The sequence below is a fragment of the Vicia villosa genome, unplaced genomic scaffold (assembly GCF_029867415.1).
Source record: "Vicia villosa cultivar HV-30 ecotype Madison, WI unplaced genomic scaffold, Vvil1.0 ctg.000643F_1_1, whole genome shotgun sequence".
Taxonomy (NCBI): domain Eukaryota; kingdom Viridiplantae; phylum Streptophyta; class Magnoliopsida; order Fabales; family Fabaceae; genus Vicia; species Vicia villosa.
The window spans coordinates 803,477-828,383 of NW_026705287.1; the positions used below are offsets into that span (position 1 = coordinate 803,477).

The 24,907-nt window shown below is 33.3% G+C and overlaps 3 protein-coding genes and 1 long non-coding RNA gene across 18 annotated transcripts; all 4 read right to left on the reverse strand.

Moving 5' to 3' along the window:
• Positions 1-2,028: 2,028 nt before the first annotated feature.
• Positions 2,029-7,556, reverse strand: LOC131630077 (uncharacterized). Of its 15 annotated transcripts, none has more exons than XR_009292215.1 (16): positions 6,871-7,554; positions 6,702-6,756; positions 6,495-6,611; positions 6,309-6,371; positions 5,767-6,224; positions 5,543-5,632; positions 5,370-5,453; positions 5,146-5,245; positions 4,930-5,060; positions 4,770-4,840; positions 4,163-4,314; positions 3,913-4,045; positions 3,704-3,778; positions 3,519-3,624; positions 3,313-3,440; positions 2,029-2,235 (listed from the first exon to the last, which is right to left on the reverse strand). It is a non-coding gene; the product is annotated as an uncharacterized LOC131630077 (long non-coding RNA). The 15 variants fall into 15 exon arrangements; XR_009292210.1 differs by lacking the exon at positions 2,029-2,235 and adding an exon at positions 2,516-3,095 and having other exon boundaries at positions 3,313-3,624; positions 5,767-5,927; positions 6,004-6,224; positions 6,871-7,553; XR_009292207.1 differs by lacking the exon at positions 2,029-2,235 and adding an exon at positions 2,516-3,095 and having other exon boundaries at positions 6,871-7,551.
• Positions 7,557-8,001: 445 nt separating this feature from the next.
• Positions 8,002-8,865, reverse strand: LOC131630099 (uncharacterized). Its single transcript, XM_058900895.1, has one exon. The coding sequence runs from the start codon at positions 8,863-8,865 to the stop codon at positions 8,002-8,004; it is 864 nt and encodes a 287-aa protein (XP_058756878.1).
• A 4,348-nt stretch (positions 8,866-13,213) lies between these two features.
• Positions 13,214-14,077, reverse strand: LOC131630100 (uncharacterized). Its single transcript, XM_058900896.1, has one exon. The coding sequence runs from the start codon at positions 14,075-14,077 to the stop codon at positions 13,214-13,216; it is 864 nt and encodes a 287-aa protein (XP_058756879.1).
• Positions 14,078-18,253: 4,176 nt separating this feature from the next.
• LOC131630101 (uncharacterized) lies at positions 18,254-18,973 on the reverse strand. The gene has a single exon (XM_058900897.1). It carries the CDS (start codon positions 18,971-18,973, stop codon positions 18,254-18,256), a length of 720 nt encoding a protein of 239 aa, XP_058756880.1.
• Between the last annotated feature and the right edge of the window lie 5,934 nt (positions 18,974-24,907).

The window sequence follows — 24,907 nt, forward strand, 5'->3', positions numbered from 1 at the left end:
TCAATAAAAAAAATACTCGACTCCTACATCTATATATGGTTCGTAGTGGATTCAGATCGAAGGGTTGTATACACCACTGTCTCCATGAGAATAACTTATGACACTTTGCATAAATTTCTATGTAGAATTCTCTTAGCGGGTCAGTCCAGTATAAATATTACTCCTAATATTCATACCTATGTGAAGACTTGATTACTCTTTATCCATAATCCATGAGATTTGATCGTCAGTCTATCCATACAATAGTCTCAATGATTTAATGTTTTCCCACTTCACAGTAAAGCACGACCAGAGATAATTTTAGAATATTGTCCTTATGTTTCATGGGATCTCATGATTATGTCGCACTTAACATTTCATTAAACAGAATAGCTATTCTAGGGACTTTATTATTTTGGAAAAACAAACATAATAAAGAAATGTCTTGTATTATTAATATATGATTTGATACAAATACAAAAACTATTGGCATCTAGGGCTTGCACCGTCAATCTCCCACTAGCACTAGATCCCATCAGGCATACACCTAATACCCATAGATCTAGTATGGCCATCATACTCTGAATATCTTCACATCTCATATATCTATTATCTCTCGAATGAAGTGATATTGCCTAAATATGCGACTTACTATATGTTTAAGTATGCGAAAATTTGTACTCGTGTAATGTGTATACTATTGTACTATGTTTCAATACCTGTATTAACCGTCTGAAGGGGATAATTATAGACTTATCTTGTTTGGATTGTTACATATTGAATATTTAAAATCATAGTATTTAAGTCAAAAAAAATTAAATGACGTGGAATAAATTCATAAATTTCATTTCAAGGTATATAACTAGCTGAATATTTTTAAATAATATTTGGATTAAAAAATCTTATTGAATGGAAAATAGAATAAAGTGTGGCAAGATGATAAATTTGAAAAAAATAATATATAAAATTTACAATATTTAATAAAGGCCTATCAAGTGACTAGTTTAATTTAGTATGTACCTTTCATATAATAAACATCGTTTTACAGTCCTTTTTATGAATTAATTTTCAAAGAAACTAGTGTCTTACCCGTGCGTACGCACGGGTACCCGTCGTTTCCGCGCATTTGGGTTTAGGGAAATCAGAAATGTTAGGAAAATATTATAAGTTAGGTTAGAGGTTATGATAAAGAAAAATGTTGTGTGTAAAACTAAAGTAGGAGGACTAAAAGTGCATTTAATCTTTTACTGATCAAAATTTGTTTAATATTATTTAAAATTGTAGTTTAATCAAACACAATCCAACAGAAAAATGTCTTATTAGGTCAAATTTAATTTAATTTCTAAAATGCCTCATATCATATATTGATTGATGCGAAATTAATCTTACAATTCTATGGTAAAGTTTAGTTAAAATATAAGTAAAACCGAGTAATGGTTATTTTCGTTGTTTTGGCCTGACATGCAAATGTGAATGAATACTGATGATCAGTTCAAAATTCATTAATCACATGATAAAAAAAGAGGTTGGTTTCAAAATAACTATTAATGAAATAGAATTCACAAGAGGGGATAACCTAAAAAATACGTTTCAATGACGCACAGCAATGGTAAACCAGAAGCATACATAGGTAATAACTGGTCATTTTCATTGAGTCACGGTAAATTTTCAAAGTCCACATCCATAACATATGAATAGCAAAGTTTGTTTACAATGATAATCACTTTCTTTATGATACATTACCATACTTTTGCTATATAAATACTCACTCATAACTTCTAACTTCACACCAAATTTTCTGTCCTTAAACTTGTCTAATTTTCTCTCCCCAAAGCTTAGAAAAAAGGTGGTAATTAACTAATCATGGCCTTCACCAACAACACCTAGACCCCATTTCGGAGTATCGACTATGACAAAATCCTTATCCAGCTGTTCCTATAGGAGAGGAAAAAGCAACTTGCGGGGATACAGGTTTGGCCCGGCAAGATATGTCCATACTACCAGTTAATAAATCAAAACAGTCCACCAAAAGAGGGAGTTGCAGCCATGATTTACTTCAGGTTCGACTATATCAGCGGTAATTATGTCACCAATGTTATGGTTCCTCTACTGTCAGCATCAACCATCCTGAATAACTCTTTCAAACCAACAATGCAGAGCAGGTATCATGAAGTTAAAGACTGAACCATCATTTACCTTGTTATACTTGGCAAGAGAATACTCCCCTGTTGGTGGAACACCATTTACAACTTTAACCTGTTGCAATAGAAGCTGCTGTGATTATCAAATTGGAAATCAAATCATGAATAGGAAATCCTATTTTCCAATTAATGAATTAAAGCATATTATGAACATTATTAAAAAAATCTATTACATTTTGCAAAATTGCATTTACGTATGATATAGCATGAAGGTTATTAATACATGTATAGTTAGCAATAGACTTAACAAATGTTTAACTGCTAACTGCATTCCTAACAAAACTTAATATACTTGTAACTAACACCAAGAGTTTATATATCTTCTTCGATTACCGTTTTCATTACGAAGTAAACTCTTTTAAGTTTGTATTAGAATAAAGTTGACAGAATCTTGCTAACAAAACTTAATATACTTGTAACTAACAATAAGAGTTTATTCATATCAATATAATTACAAATCTCAGTAGGGTTCTATGTCATTCCGGTTTGAACCAATGTCCAGCACTGCGTAGCATTCGCCGCACCTATTCAAGATGGTTACATTATCAGCGACGAAAATCACAGATCCTTTTGCTGCATTGCTAAACATATAGTTCTTTTGAATGAATGGATGCTTGAATGAGTTTAGTGCTTAAGTTATAACTTGTATCTCCTTGCAGGATAAGCCTGTTTGCTTGTAGTTGTCAAAAGGATGTTCAAAGTGTGTAGTCTCCCAGCCTATTTGCTCTATCTTTTTGGCAGTATTAACAAATTTTTCCGCCCCTCCTGTAAGGGTTGATCCCAAAAGCAGATAATTCACTTACTCTTATTCCTGTAGGAGAACAACAGGTAGCCAGTCCTACGCCTCAACAAAATACCCGTGTTCTTATTGACATGTTTTCTAATGGAAACAATGTGTCGCTTTTTGTTAATAACCTGCACAACAATCCATGAGAACTGAACCAAAACTGCATACAAACCAAGTCATAAATATTAACTTGAATAAGTGCTGTAAAACTAACAATTCACATTGAATCATGGCTTGTATTTACACTACCAGACCAAAAAATATCAGTGCAACATACATGAACATACACCTCCAAACACACAGTTCAACATTCTAATCACCCATCATTTGCCAATACATACATACCTTGCAATTCAAGAGGAGATACCCAAATCCATTCCAACCAAGAAAAATCAGCCCAAATTATGCCTTCACGTAGTACATCCATCATGGCAGTCTCAGATGGGGCAACTCGAAGCTTTTGCAAGTGAGACCTATGAAAGGATTGCAGATCAAAAGATATAACTTCAATAAATTATCTGCAATGCTCTTATCTTGATAATAGTACAGACATGCATTTTGCGGTAAGCCTTTGATAAAATGGTTTGCATGCTAACACTAAAAGTGTCCTTCCTTAATTGCATAATGTCTTCCATCAACACTACTTTGGTAAAGACCCTGCAATGAATACCAAGGAAGGGGCTCAGAAAAGTAAGCTCATTGAGGAAATGGAAAGTGTAATTCCACAAACACTTACCACTTTGGCATAGCTACCAGAACCAATCTTATACTCTCGAATGTATTCATTTAACATCTTGTTCCCGTCTTCATCCTGAAAGAGAGACATAATTAAGACACTACATGAGGTATATAATTGGATAGTGTTCTTGTTCCCTTCCCTCATGAACATTTTATGAGAACATAACAGGCCCAAATCTTGCAGAAGTTACTATATAAATGTGTTACCAAGTAGATGCTCATATAAGCTTTCGTTCGGAGTATACTCAAACACCACCGTCCTTGTGAATGGTTCGTCTTCTTCATAATAACGAATAAGATTGGCAAAGTTCTTATGGATAACACAAGATAGAGCAACAATCTGAAAGCATGTATGTAAGGAAATAATGCTTAACAAAGACATGGATTTCGACAGTCCCATTATGAAACAAAGAAACTACCTACTGTCAGGAATGGTAGAGACCTCAAGGGCAAGTACCTCTTCAACAAAGACATGGATTTCGACAGTCCCATTATGCCCAGAGAGAAAATATTTCACACATTGTGTAAGTGTAACTTCATAAACATTGAATCTCGTGCTGAGAACAATTTCCATCAAGCAGCACCATCTACTTCAAGCAAATTGTATGCCTGTAGAAAAGAGCAGTAGAAAAGAGCAGTAGAAAAGAGTGTGATTAACCAATGAAGAATTCAACAAAATCAACCACAACCATATAGAAAAGAGTGTGAGAAACTCAGGAATGACATAGGTTACGGGATGCAAGCAGCTTTCAAAATCATGTTATGTAATTTGCTGAAAAATTACACTTCATGTCATTAAGACTCCAATATTTTATGTTTAAATTCATTAATTTAAGTTGAGTTGTGTGTGCTTTAAGTAACAAAAATATATCTCTGCACTCTTAATAATAAAGACATACTATAATGTTACTATAGCTTCATTTGTAAACTGTAAGTAATTATTAAAAAATATAAGTTTATGGATTCAAATGAAAAGTTTTTCAATCCAAATTCCATTGTTGCCTCAGTAATTTCTGTTTGCACGGGGGGTGGGTTTGAAAACAGTGTTACCTTCACCAACTCACCCTAACAATAAACCATCAAACTCTGCTGCAAGCCTACAATCCATAGCAATCCTTAAACCTTATAACTCTATCTGAGTCATACAATACATAGTAATACATATTCAGAATTAACGACTAAAATAATCAAAATAATCAGTGTGGATATGCAAAGATAAACTACCTTCATGCGCAAAACAATTAGTGTCAATATAAATGAATGAGCTATAGCTTCAATATTCGGTTGGCCTGAATCCAAAAGGCAGAGAGAAGCTGGGCCATTTGATCTTCGCTAAGCTTCGTAACATATGGTTCCTGAAATCCAGTTCAATAATCTAAATAGTATTAAGAAAAATCACAATTATTAAACCTATTGATAGATATCAATTCAGCTACTTACAGTGTCAGTCAAATTCGTTGATCCTGTAGCCCTATCAATGATCGAGCTGCGTTTGTTACTCCTTATTATATATTAACCATTCTTTTTATTAGGAAAATACCTGCAATTTCTTTGCACTTTCAGCCATGAGTCTTCCTAATACTACGAATAGAAGTTGAATGCAAAATAAGCCATAGAAAGAACTCTTTCTCATATCAAATTTAACAGCAAATAAAGAAATTTACCCTTAGATGTGAACACGACAATCCAATCATATGCAACCCACTTACCGCTGTCTGTGTGGAAGACCACTATTTAGATATCCCAATCTGCTGTCAATTGAGTTTAGATTAGTAGACAATAAGATAGAATTCGAAATATAGAAAAGTAGAATTCATGAATGGTTAACAGTTGCGACCTTTGAGTTCATGTTTTGAATGAAGGAAACCATTCGATAGCTAGTGAATAACATTTGCCTAATTATGCCAAGCAAAACATCATCATAGATCTTCAGAAAGAAATAAAATAACAGCAAAAGTCAAAGCAGTTTTGTTATTAATAATCAATTATGCAATTTCTTTGCCGCCACCAAAGCATAAAAAACAAAATTTCTTTACATCAGCTAATCAAAAGATAACTTACCCCATTGTCATTTGAGTCGATAAAAAATATCAACAATTTGGAATCCGACCACTCCAATTCATTCATGGCATCATTGCCGCCAGTGTAGTCCTCGTCGTCGTCAGCAGCCGGAATTGCATGATCCTCGAACGGGAGAGGTTGTTCCCCCATGAGTAGGAATCCTAATTTTGAAGAGTGAAAGGTATATCAAAGTCCAAAATGAAATTCAAAATAATAGAATATATGTAAACTCCTCACCATGAGTAGAAATCCTAATTGTTTTTGCATTCAGGAAAACCCATCACACCGTGTGTATTATGCATTTATGAAATATAGAGGTACTTCTAGCAACGGATTCATCCAAAGGAGTAAAAAATTCTTCAAAAATCTCGCAAGGACGCTTGCTCTTAGTTCTCCAAGCTCCACTCCCAATTTCACCATTGTGTTGCCTGATCTGACGCCGCAGATTAACCGTAAATCTGCAAAACATAAAATCAAACCAATTAAACAATATAAGAACTTAAATATCCACAGTAGATGAAAATAGATTAATTGCAGATTACCATTCGAGTAAAGAAATCCAAATTAGCTTAATAAGAGAAACCCAAATCGAAACGAATCGCCACCTGAAATTCAAAGCATAAAGAAAATCAAAATACTACAAAGAACCAATCAATCCGCATAACTCGAGATGACGATGTTCATAAGTTATGCATTAGATATGAAAAATAGAATGGAGATTGAATCACATTTCTGATTTCCCTAAACCCAAGTGCACCAAAGTCTCTGTGAGGCACAACTTGTGCAATAGAATGGAGAGGAATCGCAAGCACCGTCGCGATCCATCGAAGAAGCAGCCAGAGCGCCTGGATTGAAAAGAACAACATCAAAAAAGATAGTGAGTTTCTTGATAATCAACAACAATACCGATTCGCATCCAGTCTTCAATCGATTACCTTTCGGTGTTCACAAATTGCATAGACGCATTTTTATCATCGCATCATCGTCGATCTGCAAATAACAACGAACTATCATCACTTCAACGCATCCATACCAAGAACGCATCGCGAGAGACTTCAAAAAGAAGGAGAAGATTAACAATGGTCAGAGCGAAGAAAATCATACCTGAAATTATGGAATTCTTTCTCGCGTTTATTTCGCCAAGTCTTCAGCCAAACAACCACCAGAGTTGCTCAGAAAGGTAAATCCTATTTTCTTCATTCTTCGATGAATTGCTTGTCTTGTTGAGTTGAGTATCGAGATGAAATAGCTTGTACGATTAATGCGAATTTGCGACGAAAGATGATTGAGATGAGAGATTGAATTTTCTAACTGTTATTATTGTGTTTGTTTTGGCTGTTATTATGGAAACATGTTCGGAAGAGATTCCATGGGTTTTTTTTCTTGGATGAAAAAAGAAAGAATGGAAGAGAGAAGGTGAGGAAGGCAGAATCAAAATCAAAATTGAACCTGTCTAATACTCAATAATATCAATGAAAAAGAGATGGAGATGAAAGAAGAAGAGGGAGAAGGAGAGGGAGAAAGAAGATGGAGAGTATTGAAACCTCTATCAATTTGGTAACCAACATTGAACATGGGAAGTCAATATAGGCAGAGAAGTGAAGAATGCGTAATGATCAAGAGAAGCTGGAAGGGTGAAACTCCCACAGCAATAACTGCCGCAGCCCACCAGGCAGTTGAAGGATCAAAAATTCTGTAGTAACCACCAAAGCTGATGTGGATCAACCATAGAAGAGTTGCTGATGTGGATAGCCTAAGAAAGTCCCAAATGGTAGACTTTTCTTATATGATAGATTTAGAGCATTCAACTTGTGTGGTCTATGTTTTATTTATATTCCACTAGTGTAGTCTATATTTTTCGTTCCCCTAATATTCTCTTCAAAGTAACTTTAATTAAAATAATATGTACATATTAGTTCACAAAATAATAATTACTTGGTAAATTTTTTTCACTCTGGGACAAGCCTTAGTGGTTTATTCAAAACATAATTGTGACAGGTAAATATACGCACTATAACGTTATATATATAATTAAAAGTAACAATTACCATCTCCAATCTATTTATCTCTCTTTTATTTGAATATAGTTTATTCTCTCTCTCTCACTCTACTTAATTCAGAAATCACAAAATACATTAGAAGATAAGTTGTCGAGTGAACGATAACTTAATGTTAAATATGGTAGTGGTGTAAATTGGGACTCTCTAGTCTCAATCATGCAATGCAATGATTATTCTAAGGTTGAAAGGAATTCGGGTAGTTTGGATTATGACCTCTTAGACTTAATTTTGCAGTGAGATGGACACTCGTTGGATGTAAGGAATTGTCGTGGTGTGGATTAGGACCTCCTGGACTCAATCTTGCAATTCCATGAACATTTCTAGTTTTCAAGAAATCATGGTGGTGTGAATCTGGACCTCCTGGACTCAATCTTTCAATGCGATGAACATTCACTGTTTGTAAGGAAACATGGTGGTGTGGATCTGGACCTTCTGGACTCAATCTTGCAATGTGATGAACATTCCTCGTTTGTAAGGAAAGATGGTGATGTGGATCGGGACCTCCTGGACTCAATTTTGCAATGTGATCGACACTCGTTGGATTTAAGGAATTGTCATGGTGTGGATTAGGACCTCCTGGACTCAATCTTGCAATTTCATGAACATTTCTAGTTTGCAAGAAATCATGGTGGTGTGAATCTGGACCTCCTGGACTCAATCTTTCAATGTGATGAACATTCCCCGTTGGTAAGGAAACATGGTGGTGTGGATCTGGACCTTCTGGACTCAATCTTGCAATGTGATGAACATTCCTCGTTTGTAAGGAAAGATGGTGATGTGGATCGGGACCTCCTGGACTCAATTTTGCAATGTGATGATCACTTTTTGGCTGTAAGGAATTGTCGTGGTGTGGATTAGGTCCTTCTGGACTCAATCTTGCAATGCGATGAACACTCCTCGTTTGTAAGGAAACTTGGTGATCAATATGATCCTTAATATCAATAAAGCGATGAGTTGCTATAGTATTTCCCATCAACAATGCTAAAAGAGATACTTCGATAAGCATTATTGAAAAGAACATGTTTAGCAAATTTGCCATCGCTAAAATATTAAAGACTACAATGTTGATACACACAAACACACAAAATGTATTAGGAAAACATAATGAGAAAATATAAATTATATATATGAGCAACAGTTTTTTTGTTTGAACGGCATGCTAATTGCAAACATTAATTTGAGTGTCTATAACAAGTAATTTTTACTCGACAACTTAATTATTGTTTTGAAAATAAAACTATTACTTTAAAATAGAATTATTTGTTATGTATTTGGCAAATAGTTATTAAGTATGAGTGATAAATTACTTAATTTCTCAACAATCACACTATTGTTGGGAAAACCTTCTTATTCCAACAACAACAACTAGTTTTAGTGGTTGAAATTTGATTTGTTTTTTTAATTATTTTACTATATTTAAGAAAGAGTTGTATCAACAACAAATTTTTTTGCTGGTAATAAAATAATTTTGGAAAAATCATAATATATATAGATTGATAAACGATATATAAAAAAATATTTTGAAATTTTCAATTTCAATCACCAGATGGGGCATTTCCTTATACTTTTGGAAAAATATATTACAATTAATTAAATATAGTAAAATATATTAAAACTAACTCCTTTACTCTTTTTAATAAATATAGTTGTATATAAAATAAACTTACATCTTATGTTTGGTTAACTATATGGACTAATTTTTTTTTACACTAAGAGTAAAAGAAACTGTAAATTCTTAAATCTAATTAGTTAAGATGGATTCATCTATTCTAAACAATTTAAATTCAATTTAGTTGTAGAGTTCTCAAGTTGCCCCTTCTCATTCAAAAATCTAGTGAGTTTTAGACAACCCGTTTCCCAAAATTTCCTCTCGAAAGTTATAATCATCTTCTAATCCAAATGGCTTCTATCGTTAGCTCACTTTCTTAAAATAAATCATATGTAACACTCCTCGAGTACATTTATTCCCAGAGATATATTCCTTTTCAAAGCTATCAACTCTTATGGTATATGTCTTTTTTATTTACCGCATTGGTAGTCCATGTATTTTGATCCCCTCATTCCTCTTAATATAAATTTTTATGACAAGCAAATATGGGATAGTTCATATAATAATAGATTACATGGAAAGTTATATTTACTACAGAGAGAATTGGTGATACTTTCAAAACGTAATTGTGACAAGTGAATATAAGAATTATCACTTTATATTTATTATTCAAAGTGTAATACCCCGAATAATATGCGTATAGAATGGTATTATTCGACATTTTATATCTGGTACTGAGTACAACCAAAAGTGTCTAGATGACATCCGATACATGTATGATAAAAGATACAATCATAGTACATATACAACATAAATCATGGAATAAAATACTAGAATAGGCTAGACAGCAAAAACAAAAAGAAAATAGATAACAAGATCTTTAAATCCTTCATGTCATCTTTCCTTTTCATCAGTAATTCACCTAATTACCACAAATATTAAACATATGGTGAGATATAACTATTTCAGTGCAGTTCTAAATGCACCGTATGTCTTCTTGGTCATGGTGCTCTCATGTTCTACTCTATTAATAATGTTTCTTTCTCAACCTTCCATATTCTACAATCATAAAAGAACGTGGATCGAGATCCAATTGATCTCATATGGTGTGTGAATATCAACACTCGGGTCAAACGACCCATGTCTACCTCTGGATATGGATAGTTACGTGGGACATCTTTCTTGGGCCACAACTCTTCACATAAGTTTGGAAACAGATCACAGACTCCCTAGTACACAAATAATGTCTTTCTCCCACCAACACTTTTCACATAATTCCGGACACCGCTCAGAGACTACAACCTTCATATGGACCATACTCCCATTATTGGTAACAAAATCTTAGGCATCCATACAGAGCCTCAATATCCCCCAAAATTGTACATGGTTGGTTTCCATTGAAACCTAACACTCAAAACACATACCAACTAGGAGTATGGTTGTGTTTCCGAATAACTCAATACGATGGGATTTATATCACCCTAGGGTTTTCTCACCAAATGTATTATCTTTTTTTGACTTACTAAAACATTATCAAAGCATCATCATGATTCATGATTTAACTATCTTAATCAGTTAGCCTATATGAATTTCAAATTAAATCCACCAAGGGTGGTAACCGCTTACTGGCAGAGAGTAACCAGATATAGGTCTGTTAAAACTCAAAAATTTCCTAGTTTTACATGTTTTCTCAAATCTGAATCCATTTAAGTCATGTACTAACATAAAGTGAACACTGACAACATATCACACAGCAGATGCATCATAATTTCGCACGCATTCATAAAAATCAACAATCAATTCATGATTTGTAATCAAGAAAAGAAATAAATTCAACTTAGTATACCCCAACCTATCATGAATTTATCTTAAATAGTGAGTGGTATCTAGCTACACATCATTGCTACCCAAGTCACGAAAATATCATGTGATCTAACAAAACCTTTCGTGATAATGTTTGTGTAAAAAATTACCCTTTTGCACTCATGTCTATATTGAACACATGGCATAGACCATGTCACCCTTGTCCAATTCAATATTGGGCCCTTAGACATTTATTCTACTACGCGGGATGAGAAAGTTCTATCTAGGTCACTCATGTCCCTTAGCATGATTTGTGGAGTGCCCGTGAACTATCTTAACGGCCATCCAATTACGGTTAATATTTGATCAATAAAAAAAATACTCGACTCCTACATCTATATATGGTTCGTAGTGGATTCAGGTCGAAGGATTGTATACACCACTGTCTCCATGAGAATAACTTATGACACTTTGCATAAATTTCTATGTAGAATTCTCTTAGCGGGTCAATCCAGTATAAATATTACTCCTAATATTCATACCTATGTGAAGACTTGATTACTCTTTATCCATAATCCATGAGATTTGATCGTCAGTCTATCCATACAATAGTCTCAATGATTTAATGTTTTCCCACTTCACAGTAAAGCACGACTAGAGATAATTTGAGAATACTGTCCTTATGTTTCATGGGATCTCATGATTATGTCGCACTTAACATTTCATTAAACAGAATAGCTATTCTAGGGACTTTATTATTTTGGAAAAACAAACATAATAAATAAATGTCTTTTATTATTAATATATGATTTGATACAAGTACAAAAACTATTGGCATCTAGGGCTTACACCGTCAATCTCCCACTAGCACTAGATCCCATCAGGCATACACCTAATACCCATAGATCTAGTATGGACATCATACTCTGAATATCTTCACATCTCATATATCTATTATCTCTCGAATGAGGTGATATTGCCTAAATATGCGACTTATTATATGTTTAAGTATGCACCAATCGTTAGTTGGTTCAGTGGTGATTGGCGCTGAACTTGGTAGGGAGAACCACGGTTCGATCCCCCGCAACTGCGATCGGGAGGGGGCTGGAACCACTTGATGCCAGAACTGACCCCCGAACCGGACTAAACCGGTGGTGATAAACCAAAAAAAAAAAAAAAAAAAGTATGCGAAAATTTGTACTCGTGTAATGTGTATACTATTGTATTATGTTTCAATACCCGTATTAACCGTCTGAAGGGGATAATTATAGACTTATCTTGTTTGGATTGTTACATATTGAATATTTAAAATCATAGTATTTAAGTAAAAAAAATTAAATGACGTGGAATAAATTCATAAATTTCATTTCAAGGAATATAACTAGCTGAATATTTTTAAATAATATTTGGATTAAAAAATCTTATTGAATGGAAAATAGAATAAAGTGTGGCAAGATGATAAATTTGAAAAAAAAAATAATATATAAAATTTACAATATTTATTAAAGGCCTATCAAGTGACTAGTTTAATTTAGTATGTACCTTTCATATAACAAACATCGTGTTACAGTCCTTTTATGAATTAATTTTCAAAGAAATTTAGAGCATTCAACTTGTGTGGTCTATGTTTTATTTATATTCCACTAGTGTAGTCTATATTTTTCGTTCCCCTAATATTCTCTTCAAAGTAACTTTAATTAAAATAATATGTACATATTAGTTCACAAAATAATAATTACTTGGTAAATTTTATTCACTATGGGACAAGCCTTAGTGATTTATTCCAAACATAATTGTGACAGGTAAATATACGCACTATAAAGTTATATATATAATTAAAAGTAACAATTACCATCTCCAATCTATTTATCTCTCTTTTATTTGAATATAGTTTATTCTCTCTCACTCTCCTTAATTCAGAAATCACAAAATACATTAGAAGATAAGTTGTCGAGTGAACGATAACTTATTGTTAAATATGGTGGTGGTGTAAATTGGGACTCTCTAGTCTCAATCATGCAATGCAATGATTATTCTAAGGTTGAAAGGAATTCGGGTAGTTTGGATTATGACCTCTTAGACTTAATTTTGCAGTGAGATGGACACTCGTTGGATGTAAGGAATTGTCGTGGTGTGGATTAGGACCTCCTGGACTCAATCTTGCAATTCCATGAACATTTCTAGTTTTCAAGAAATCATGGTGGTGTGAATCTGGACCTCCTGGACTCAATCTTTCAATGCGACGAACATTCCCCGTTTGTAAGGAAACATGGTGGTGTGGATCTGGACCTTCTGGACTCAATCTTGCAATGTGATGAACATTCCTCGTTTGTAAGGAAAGATGGTGATGTGGATCGGGACCTCCTGGACTCAATTTTGCAATGTGATCGACACTCGTTGGATTTAAGGAATTGTCATGGTGTGGATTAGGACCTCCTGGACTCAATCTTGCAATTTCATGAACATTTCTAGTTCGCAAGAAATCATGGTGGTGTGAATCTGGACCTCCTGGACTCAATCTTTCAATGTGATGAACATTCCCCGTTGGTAAGGAAACATGGTGGTGTGGATCTGGACCTTCTGGACTCAATCTTGCAATGTGATGAACATTCCTCGTTTGTAAGGAAAGATGGTGATGTGGATCGGGACCTCCTGGACTCAATTTTGCAATGTGATGATCACTTTTTGGCTGTAAGGAATTGTCGTGGTGTGGATTAGGTCCTTCTGGACTCAATCTTGCAATGCGATGAACACTCCTCGTTTGTAAGGAAACTTGGTGATCAATATGATCCTTAATATCAATAAAGCGATGAGTTGCTTTAGAATTTCCCATCAACAATGCTAAAAGAGATACTTCGATAAGCATTATTGAAAAGAACATGTTTAGCAAATTTGCCATCACTAAAATATTAAAGACTACAATGTTGATACACACAAACACACAAAATGTATTAGGAAAACATAATGAGAAAATATAAATTATATATATGAGCAACAGTTTTTTTGTTTGAACGGCATGCTAATTGCAAACATTAATTTGAATGTCTATAACAAGTAATTTTTACTCAACAACTTAATTATTGTTTTGAAAATAAAACTATTACTTTAAAATAGAACTATTTGTTATGTATTTGGCAAAAAGTTATGAAGTATGAGTGATAAATTACTTAATTTCTCAACAATCACACTATTGTTGGGAAAACCTTCTTATTCCAACAACAACAACTAGTTTTAGTGGTTGAAATTTGATTTGTTTTTTTAATTATTTTACTATATTTAAGAAAGAGTTGTATCAACAACAAATTTTTTTGCTGGTAATAAAATTATTTTGGAAAAATCATAATATATATAGATTGATAAACGATATATAAAAAAATATTTTGAAATTTTCAATTTCAATCACCAGATGGGGCATTTTCTTATACTTTTGGAAAAATATATTACAATTAATTAAATATAGTAAAATATATTAAAACTAACTCCTTTACTCTTTTTAATAAATATAGTTGTATATAAAATAAACTTACATCTTATGTTTGGTTAACTATATGGACTAATTTTTTTTACACTAAGAGTAAAAGAAACTGTAAATTCTTAAATCTAATTAGTTAAGATGGATTCATCTATTCTAAACAACTTAAATTCAATTTAGTTGTAGAGTTCTCAAGTTGCCCCTTCTCATTCAAAAATCTAGTGAGTTTTAGACAACTCGTTTCCCAAAATTTCCTCTCGAAAGTTATAATCATCTTCTAATCCAAATGGCTTCTATCGTTAGCTCACTTTCTTAAAATAAATCATATGTAACACTCCTCGAGTACATTTATTCCCAGAGATATATTCCTTTTCAAAGCTATCAACTCTTATGGTATATGTCTTTTTTATTTACCGCATTGGTAGTCCATGTATTTTGATCCCCTCATTCCTCTTAATATAAATTTTTATGACAAGCAAATATGGGATAGTTCATATAATAATAGATTACATGGAAAGTTATATTTACTACAGAGAGAATTGGTGATACTTTCAAAACGTAATTGTGACAAGTGAATATAAGAATTATCACTTTATATTTATTATTCAAAGTGTAATACCCCGAATAATATGCGTATAGAATGGTATTATTCGACATTTTATATCTGGTACTGAGTACAACCAAAAGTGTCTAGATGACATCCGATACATGTATGATAAAAGATACAATCATAGTACATATACAACATAAATCATGGAATAAAATACTAGAATAGGCTAGACAGCAAAAACAAAAAGAAAATAGATAACAAGATCTTTAAATCCTTCATGTCATCTTTCCTTTTCATTAGTAATTCACCTAATTACCACAAATATTAAACATATGGTGAGATATAACTATTTCAGTGCAGTTCTAAATGCACCGTATGTCTTCTTGGTCATGGTGCTCTCATGTTCTACTCTATTAATAATGTTTCTTTCTCAACCTTCCATATTCTACAATCATAAAAGAACGTGGATCGAGATCCAATTGATCTCATATGGTGTGTGAATATCAACACTCGGGTCAAACGACCCATGTCTACCTCTGGATATGGATAGTTACGTGGGACATCTTTCTTGGGCCACAACTCTTCACATAAGTTTGGAAACAGATCACAGACTCCCTAATACACAAATAATGTCTTTCTCCCACCAACACTTTTCACATAATTCCGGACACCGCTCAGAGACTACAACCTTCATATGGACCATACTCCCATTATTGGTAACAAAATCTTAGGCATCCATAAAGAGCCTCGATATCCCCCAAAATTGTACATGGGTAGTTTCCATTGAAACCTAACACTCAAAACACATACCAACTAGGAGTATGGTTGTGTTTCCGAATAACTCAATACGATGGGATTTATATCACCCTAGGGTTTTCTCACCAAATGTATTATCTTTTTTTGACTTACTAAAACATTATCAAAGCATCATCATGATTCATGATTTAACTATCTTAATCAGTTAGCCTATATGAATTTCAAATTAAATCCACCAAGGGTGGTATCCGCTTACTGGCAGAGAGTAACCAGATATAGGTCGGTTAAAACTCAAAAATTTCCTAGTTTTTCATGTTTTCTCAAATCTGAATCCATTTAAGTCATCTACTAACATAAAGTGAACACTGACAACATATCACACAGCAGATGCATCATAATTTCGCACGCATTCATAAAAATCAACAATCAATTCATGATTTGTAATCAAGAAAAGAAATAAATTCAACTTAGTATACCCCAACCTATCATGAATTTATCTTAAATAGTGAGTGGTATCTAGCTACACATCATTGCTACCCAAGTCACGAAAATATCATGTGATCTAACAAAACCTTTCGTGATAATGTTTGTGTAAAAAATTACCCTTTTGCACTCATGTCTATATTGAACACATGGCATAGACCATGTCACCCTTGTCCAATTCAATATTGGGCCCTTAGACATTTATTCTACTACGCGGGATGAGAAAGTTCTATCTAGGTCACTCATGTCCCTTAGCATGATTTGTGGAGTGCCAGTGAACTATCTTAACGGCCATCCAATTACGGTTAATATTTGATCAATAAAAAAAAATACTCGAATCCTACATCTATATATGGTTTGTAGTGGATTCAGGTCGAAGGGTTGTATACACCACTGTCTCCATGAGAATAACTTATGACACTTTGCATAAATTTCTATGTAGAATTCTCTTAGCGGGTCAATCCAGTATAAATATTACTCCTAATATTCATACCTATGTGAAGACTTGATTACTCTTTATCCATAATCCATGAGATTTGATCGTCAGTCTATCCATACAATAGTCTCAATGATTTAATGTTTTCCCACTTCACAGTAAAGCACGACTAGAGATAATTTGACAAAACTGTCCTTATGTTTCATGGGATCTCATGATTATGTCGCACTTAACATTTCATTAAACAGAATAGCTATTCTAGGGACTTTATTATTTTGGAAAAACAAACATAATAAAGAAATGTCTTTTATTATTAATATATGATTTGATACAAGTACAAAAACTATTGGCATCTAGGGCTTACACCATCAATCTCCCACTAGCACTAGATCCCATCAGGCATACACCTAATACCCATAGATCTAGTATGGACATCATACTCTGAATATCTTCACATCTCATATATCGATTATCTCTCGAATGAGGTGATATTGCCTAAATATGCGACTTATTATATGTTTAAGTATGCGAAAATTTGTACTCGTGTAATGTGTATACTATTGTACTATGTTTCAATACCCGTATTAACCGTCTGAAGGGGACAATTATAGACTTATCTTGTTTGGATTGTTACATATTGAATATTTAAAATCATAGTATTTAAGTAAAAAAAATAAATGACGCGGAATAAATTCATAAATTTCATTTCAAGATATATAACTAGCTGAATATTTTTAAATAATATTTGGATTTAAAAATCTTATTGAATGGAAAATAGAATAAAGTGTGGCAAGATGATAAATTTGAAAAAAAAAATAATATTTAAAATTTACAATATTTATTAAAGGCCTATCAAGTGACTAATTTAATTTAGTATGTACCTTTCATATAATAAACATCGTGTTACAGTCCTTTTATGAATTAATTTTCAAAGAAATTTAGAGCATTCAACTTGTGTGGTCTATGTTTTATTTATATTCCACTAGTGTAGTCTATATTTTTCGTTCCCCTAATATTCTCTTCAAAGTAACTTTAATTAAAATAATATGTACATATTAGTTCACAAAATAATAATTACTTGGTAAATTTTATTCACTATGGGACAAGCCTTAGTGATTTATTCAAAACATAATTGTGACAGGTAAATATACGCACTATAAAGTTATATATATATAATTAAAAGTAACAATTACCATCTCCAATCTATTTATCTCTCTTTTATTTGAATATAGTTTATTCTCTCTCTCACTCTACTTAATTCAGAAATCACAAAATACATTAGAAGATAAGTTGTCGAGTGAACGATAACTTAATGTTAAATATGGTGGTGGTGTAAATTGGGACTCTCTAGTCTCAATCATGCAATGCAATGATTATTCTAAGGTTGAAAGGAATTCGGGTAGTTTGGATTATGACCTCTTAGACTTAATTTTGCGGTGAGATGGACACTCGTTGGATGTAAGGAATTGTCGTGGTGTGGATTAGGACCGCCTGGACTCAATCTTGCAATTCCATGAACATTACTAGTTTTCAAGAAATCATGGTGGTGTGAATCTGGACCTCCTGGACTCAATCTTTCAATGCGATGAACATTCCCCGTTTGTAAGGAAACATGGTGGTGTGGATCAGGACCTTCTGGACTCAATCTTGCAATGTGATGAACATTCCTCGTTTGTAAGGAAAGATGGTGATGTGGATCGGGACCTCCTGGACTCAATTTTGCAATGTGATCGACCCTCGTTGGATTTAAGGAATTGTCATGGTGTGGATTAGGACCTCCTGGACTCAATCTTGCAATTTCATGAACATTTCTAGTTTGCAAGAAATCATGGTGGTGTGAATCTGGACCTCCTGGACTCAATTTTGCAATGTGATGATCACTTTTTGGCTGTAAGGAATTGTCGTGGTGTGGATTAGGTCCTTCTGGACTCAATCTTGCAATGCGATGAACACTCCTCGTTTGTAAGGAAACTTGGTGATCAATATGATCCTTAATATCAATAAAGCGATGAGTTGCTTTAGAACTTCCCATCAACAATGCTAAAAGAGATACTTCGATAAGCATTATTGAAAAGAACATGTTTAGCAAATTTGCCATCGCTAAAATATTAAAGACTATAATGTTGATACACACAAACACACAAAATGTATTAGGAAAACATAATGAGAAAATATAAATTATATATATGAGCAACAGTTTTTTTGTTTGAACGGCATGCTAATTGCAAACATTAATTTGAATGTCTATAACAAGTAATTTTTACTCAACAACTTAATTATTGTTTTGAAAATAAAACTATTACTTTAAAATAGAACTATTTGTTATGTATTTGGCAAAAAGTTATTAAGTATGAGTGATAAATTACTTAATTTCTCAACAATCACACTATTGTTGGGAAAACCTTCTTATTCCAACAACAACTAGTTTTAGTGGTTGAAATTTGATTTGTTTTTTTTAATTATTTTACTATATTTAAGAAAGAGTTGTATCAACAACAAATTTTTTTGCTGGTAATAAAATAATTTTGGAAAAATCATAATATATTTAGATTGATAAACGATATATAAAAAAATATTTTGAAATTTTCAATTTCAATCACCAGATGGGGCATTTCCTTATACTTTTGGAAAAATATATTACAATTAATTAAATATAGTAAAATATATTAAAACTAACTCCTTTACTCTTTTTAATAAATATAGTTGTATATAAAATAAACTTACATCTTATGTTTGGTTAACTATATGGACTAATTTTTTTTTACACTAAGAGTAAAAGAAACTGTAAATTCTTAAATCTAATTAGTTAAGATGGATTCATCTATTCTAAACAATTTAAATTCAATTTAGTTGTAGAGTTCTCAAGTTGCCCCTTCTCATTCAAAAATCTAGTGAGTTTTAGACAACCCGTTTCCCAAAATTTCCTCTCGAAAGTTATAATCATCTTCTAATCCAAATGGCTTCTATCGTTAGCTCACTTTCTTAAAATAAATCATATGTAACACTCCTCGAGTACATTTATTCCCAGAGATATATTCCTTTTCAAAGCTATCAACTCTTATGGTATATGTCTTTTTTATTTACCGCATTGGTAGTCCATGTATTTTTATCCCCTCATTCCTCTTAATATAAATTTTTATGACAAGCAAATATGGGATAGTTCATATAATAATAGATTACATGGAAAGTTATATTTACTACAGAAAGAATTGGTGATACTTTCAAAACGTAATTGTGACAAGTGAATATAAGAATTATCACTTTATATTTATTATTCAAAGTGTAATACCCCGAATAATATGCGTATAGAATGGTATTATTCGACATTTTATATCTGGTACTGAGTACAACCAAAAGTGTCTAGATGACATCCAATACATGTATGATAAAAGATACAATCATAGTACATATACAACATAAATCATGGAATAAAATACTAGAATAGGCTAGACAGCAAAAACAAAAAGAAAATAGATAACAAGATCTTTGAATCCTTCATGTCATCTTTCCTTTTCATCAGTAATTCACCTAATTACCACAAATATTAAACATATGGTGAGATATAATTATTTCAGTGCAGTTCTAAATGCACCGTATGTCTTCTTGGTCATGGTGCTCTCATGTTCTACTTTATTAATAATGTTTCTTTCTCAACCTTCCATATTCTACAATCATAAAAGAACGTGGATCGAGATCCAATTGATCTCATATGGTGTGTGAATATCAACACTCGGGTCAAACGACCCATGTCTACCTCTGGATATGGATAGTTACGTGGGACATCTTTCTTGGGCCACAACTCTTCACATAAGTTTGGAAACAGATCACAGACTCCCTAGTACACAAATAATGTCTTTCTCCCACCAACACTTTTCACATAATTCCGGACACCGCTCAGAGACTACAACCTTCATATGGACCATACTCCCATTATTGGTAACAAAATCTTAGGCATCCATAAAGAGCCTCGATATCCCCCAAAATCGTACATGGTTGGTTTCCATTGAAACCTAACACTCAAAACACATACCAACTAAGAGTATGGTTGTGTTTCCGAATAACTCAATACGACGGGATTTATATCACCCTAGGGTTTTCTCACCAAATGTATTATCTTTTTTTGACTTACTAAAACATTATCTAAGCATCATCATGATTCATGATTTAACTATCTTAATCAGTTAGCCTATATGAATTTCAAATTAAATCCACCAAGGGTGGTAACCGCTTACTGGCAGAGAGTAACCAGATATAGGTCGGTTAAAACTCAAAAATTTCCTAGTTTTTAATGTTTTCTCAAATCTGAATCCATTAAAGTCATGTACTAACATAAAGTGAACACTGACAACATATCACACAGCAGATGCATCATAATTTCGCACGCATTCATAAAAATCAACAATCAATTCATGATTTGTAATCAAGAAAAGAAATAAATTCAACTTAGTATACCCCAACCTATCATGAATTTATCTTAAATAGTGAGTGGTATCTAGCTACAACCCATTGCTACCCAAGTCACGAAAATATCATGTGATCTAACAAAATCTTTCGTGATAATGTTTGTGTAAAAAATTACCCTTTTGCACTCATGTCTATATTGAACACAGGGCATAGACCATGTCACCCTTGTCCAATTCAATATTGGGACCTTAGACATTTATTCTATTACGCGGGATGAGAAAGTTCTATCTAGGTCACTCATGTCCCTTAGCATGATTTGTGGAGTGCCCGTAAACTATCTTAACGGCCATCCAATTACGGTTAATATTTGATCAATAAAAAAAATACTCGACTCCTACATCTATATATGGTTCGTAGTGGATTCAGGTCGAAAGGTTGTATACACCACTGTCTCCATGAGAATAACTTATGACACTTTGCATAAATTTCTATGTAGAATTCTCTTAGCGGGTCAATCCAGTATAAATATTACTCCTATAATTCATACATATGTGAAGACTTGATTACTCTTTATCCATAATCCATGAGATTTGATCGTCAGTCTATCTGTAACACCCCAAATTCTACCCGAAAAATATAATAAAATCAGAGTATAAATTTCAAACAAGCTCATTTGAGGTATCACATATTCGTCATTTCAAAAACAGTTACGGCTTATTTACCTTCCCTCATAGATACATAGCACAAAAATTTAAAACGATAATCAAATCATTACTAAAAATCACTTTGTTTAAATTCAATAATTAACTCGCAGCGGAATCAACAAACTTCATAACTATTCAAATCAAGTCGTAGCATCATTGCACGGTAACTTTAAGTTACAATTTAAACCAAAACCATATAAAAATTTAGCAAAAGAATTAATAAATAAAACAATCGTTTTATCCCCCCGAGTGCTACGTATCAGAGCAAGACACCAACTCGACTAACAGCAACTAAAGACTTCATAAAATCACTTCAAAACTTCCACCGCTATCTTGAGTACCTGTCAATTTCCCATGGTAGGGAAACATCATTCAGAAAGGGTGAGATATCTACCAATATAAACAAACGCATGATAAACAATATATTAGAATTTAATCATACGAAATTATCACGTTACAGCTTTCAGACTACATTTATCATAACAATTAACCTGAACAGTTATAATTAACAAAAATAAATAACAACAACATATTAATAGTTATAACAACTATTTCTCATCTTCCAGACAATACCTGTCACAACACGTCATTAGTATAACAATTTATAATTACAACTCCATATTATCACAATTTAACAACAACTCAAGTCACATCACATCACAATTAAATCACACTCATGCCACATACAATGAGACTCTACAACTGCACATGCATGTGGTACCCAGGGCTTCAGCCCCCATCGCCAATTGTCAGTTAAACAGAGGCATCAAGGCATAAGCCTTCGTCGCTAATTTGCCAATCCAGGCCGTCACCAAAATGCATATGTATATGAATGCAACAAACACATACAACAACAACAACAACATCATCGTCACAAAAGGCATAAGCCTATATCGTCGCTATACCAATAAATAGAGGTATACATTGTCACTGAAACATCCTGCAACTTCGCATAAAACAACAACAATATACACATCACTCAGAAATCACAAAGAAATAACAACACAACGTACTCATCATAATTCACAAAACAAGCCGATCACAATCACCTACTAGCATATACGAACTACCTCTACAATTTTCAATTAATTCCGGATAACTAAATACACCATAATCCCACACACAATCATCATATTACTATCTCCAAGTATTCCAATAATTATCTTGCACTACAAATTTAACTACACTATCGATTCAACAACAACAAGATTCGACGCAATAGCATAAAAATTATTGTTTTGCAACATAAATCACACACAAATAAACCGGAATAATTTCCTACGAAATTAACCCCCGCATATCATTCATCATGAGTCCAGTTATAGAGTTAGAACCCCACCCCTTACCTTATATTCGGAGTCTGTTCTACAATTCTACCGATCGAAGCCATCTAGCCTTAGCTCCCAACCATTGCCTCTTTTAATAAGAATCAAAAGCTGAAAAATTTCCCAAATATGCAGCTACAGTGCGATGATGATATCTCACAACTCAGACCTTATTTTGAAGATCCCAACGGTCAAAAGTTAGATATAGGTGTTACGAACCTACCCATAAAATTTGGTGATGATCCAACGGTTAACGAATCGGGGATCTTCGATTTAGTGAGACTGCTGCAAGAAAAACGGGAATGAATTTCTCTCCTATTTTCTCTCTTCTCTACAACTTCGCATGACCAATTCCCCAAGAATTTTTCTCTTCTAATTAACCTAATCCTTATCTTAACCTAATTTCATTAAACCTATTGGGCCTAACATTCACACCCCACCTTTTACTACCACCATCACTTAATTAAGTCCATATAGTAAATCTAGTATTTCTTTAATACTATTTCTACAACTTAATCAATTAATTAATCAACTAATTAATCATAAAAACCCATGTCAACAATTCTCAACACTCCACAAATTCAATAATTAAATTCTAAGTAATTTGAATGTATATAATTAAATAATTAACTAAATACCGGGTGTTACAACTCTCCCCCACTTAGAATATTTTCGTCCTCGAAAATTTATCCGATACAACCATCATCAACTTCACCTCCACGTACAACCATCCAACATAACAACCCATTGGCACATCTCAAATCGACTACACATATGTCGACCATTCTGGTACTTCTTCAACATAACCGTTACTAACTTGTTAACTATTCCAACGCCATTCGAAAGTGCGAACATCAACGCCATGCGGCGACACTCTTTACGGTATCTCCAAAACTTCTCAAATGGTACACTAATTCTTAAAATTTATTTTCAACAAACCTATTAATTACTCCTTAAATTCACTCAACTTTGACGCTGACGTCGTGTGTGGCACCAACAAACAAGTCCAGTTCCAAGGACAAGCGTAACCGCAAATTCCATCTCTTTCCAACATCATCTTGTTACAAATAATTCTATTAAAGCTGATGGAACCATTTTTAAAATAAAGTTCATCTCGTTAGCTTTCCAACGCTTCAAACGGGACTCGAATCGGATACTCTGAACTCCAGTTATGAATTTTTGAAGTTTCACAAAACATTCAGCAATTTCCTGCGTTTTACTTACGGAATTTCCACTCCAAAACCTGTTTTTCTTCAACTTAAACATATTCCAAACAACTCTTAACATATCTCCTCACTCCTAAACTTTTTATAACTCGAGAGACACCTTCTTTCGTCGAAATTCAGTTTTTGAAACACCCAGACAACAATCTTCTTTCCGAACTTGCAAATGAACCACATCCGAGAAGCAAAGCTTCTCCCCCACTTCGCTCAAACTAATTCCTGCAACAACCAGAAAGCAACAAGTACCGACAGTGTTGTACACACTTGTCGCATACAAAAGGATAAACAATAATTAGACGACTCTGGCCGGACGGACCGACCTGCTCTGATACCACTAATGTAACACCCCAAATTCTACCCGAAAAATATAATAAAA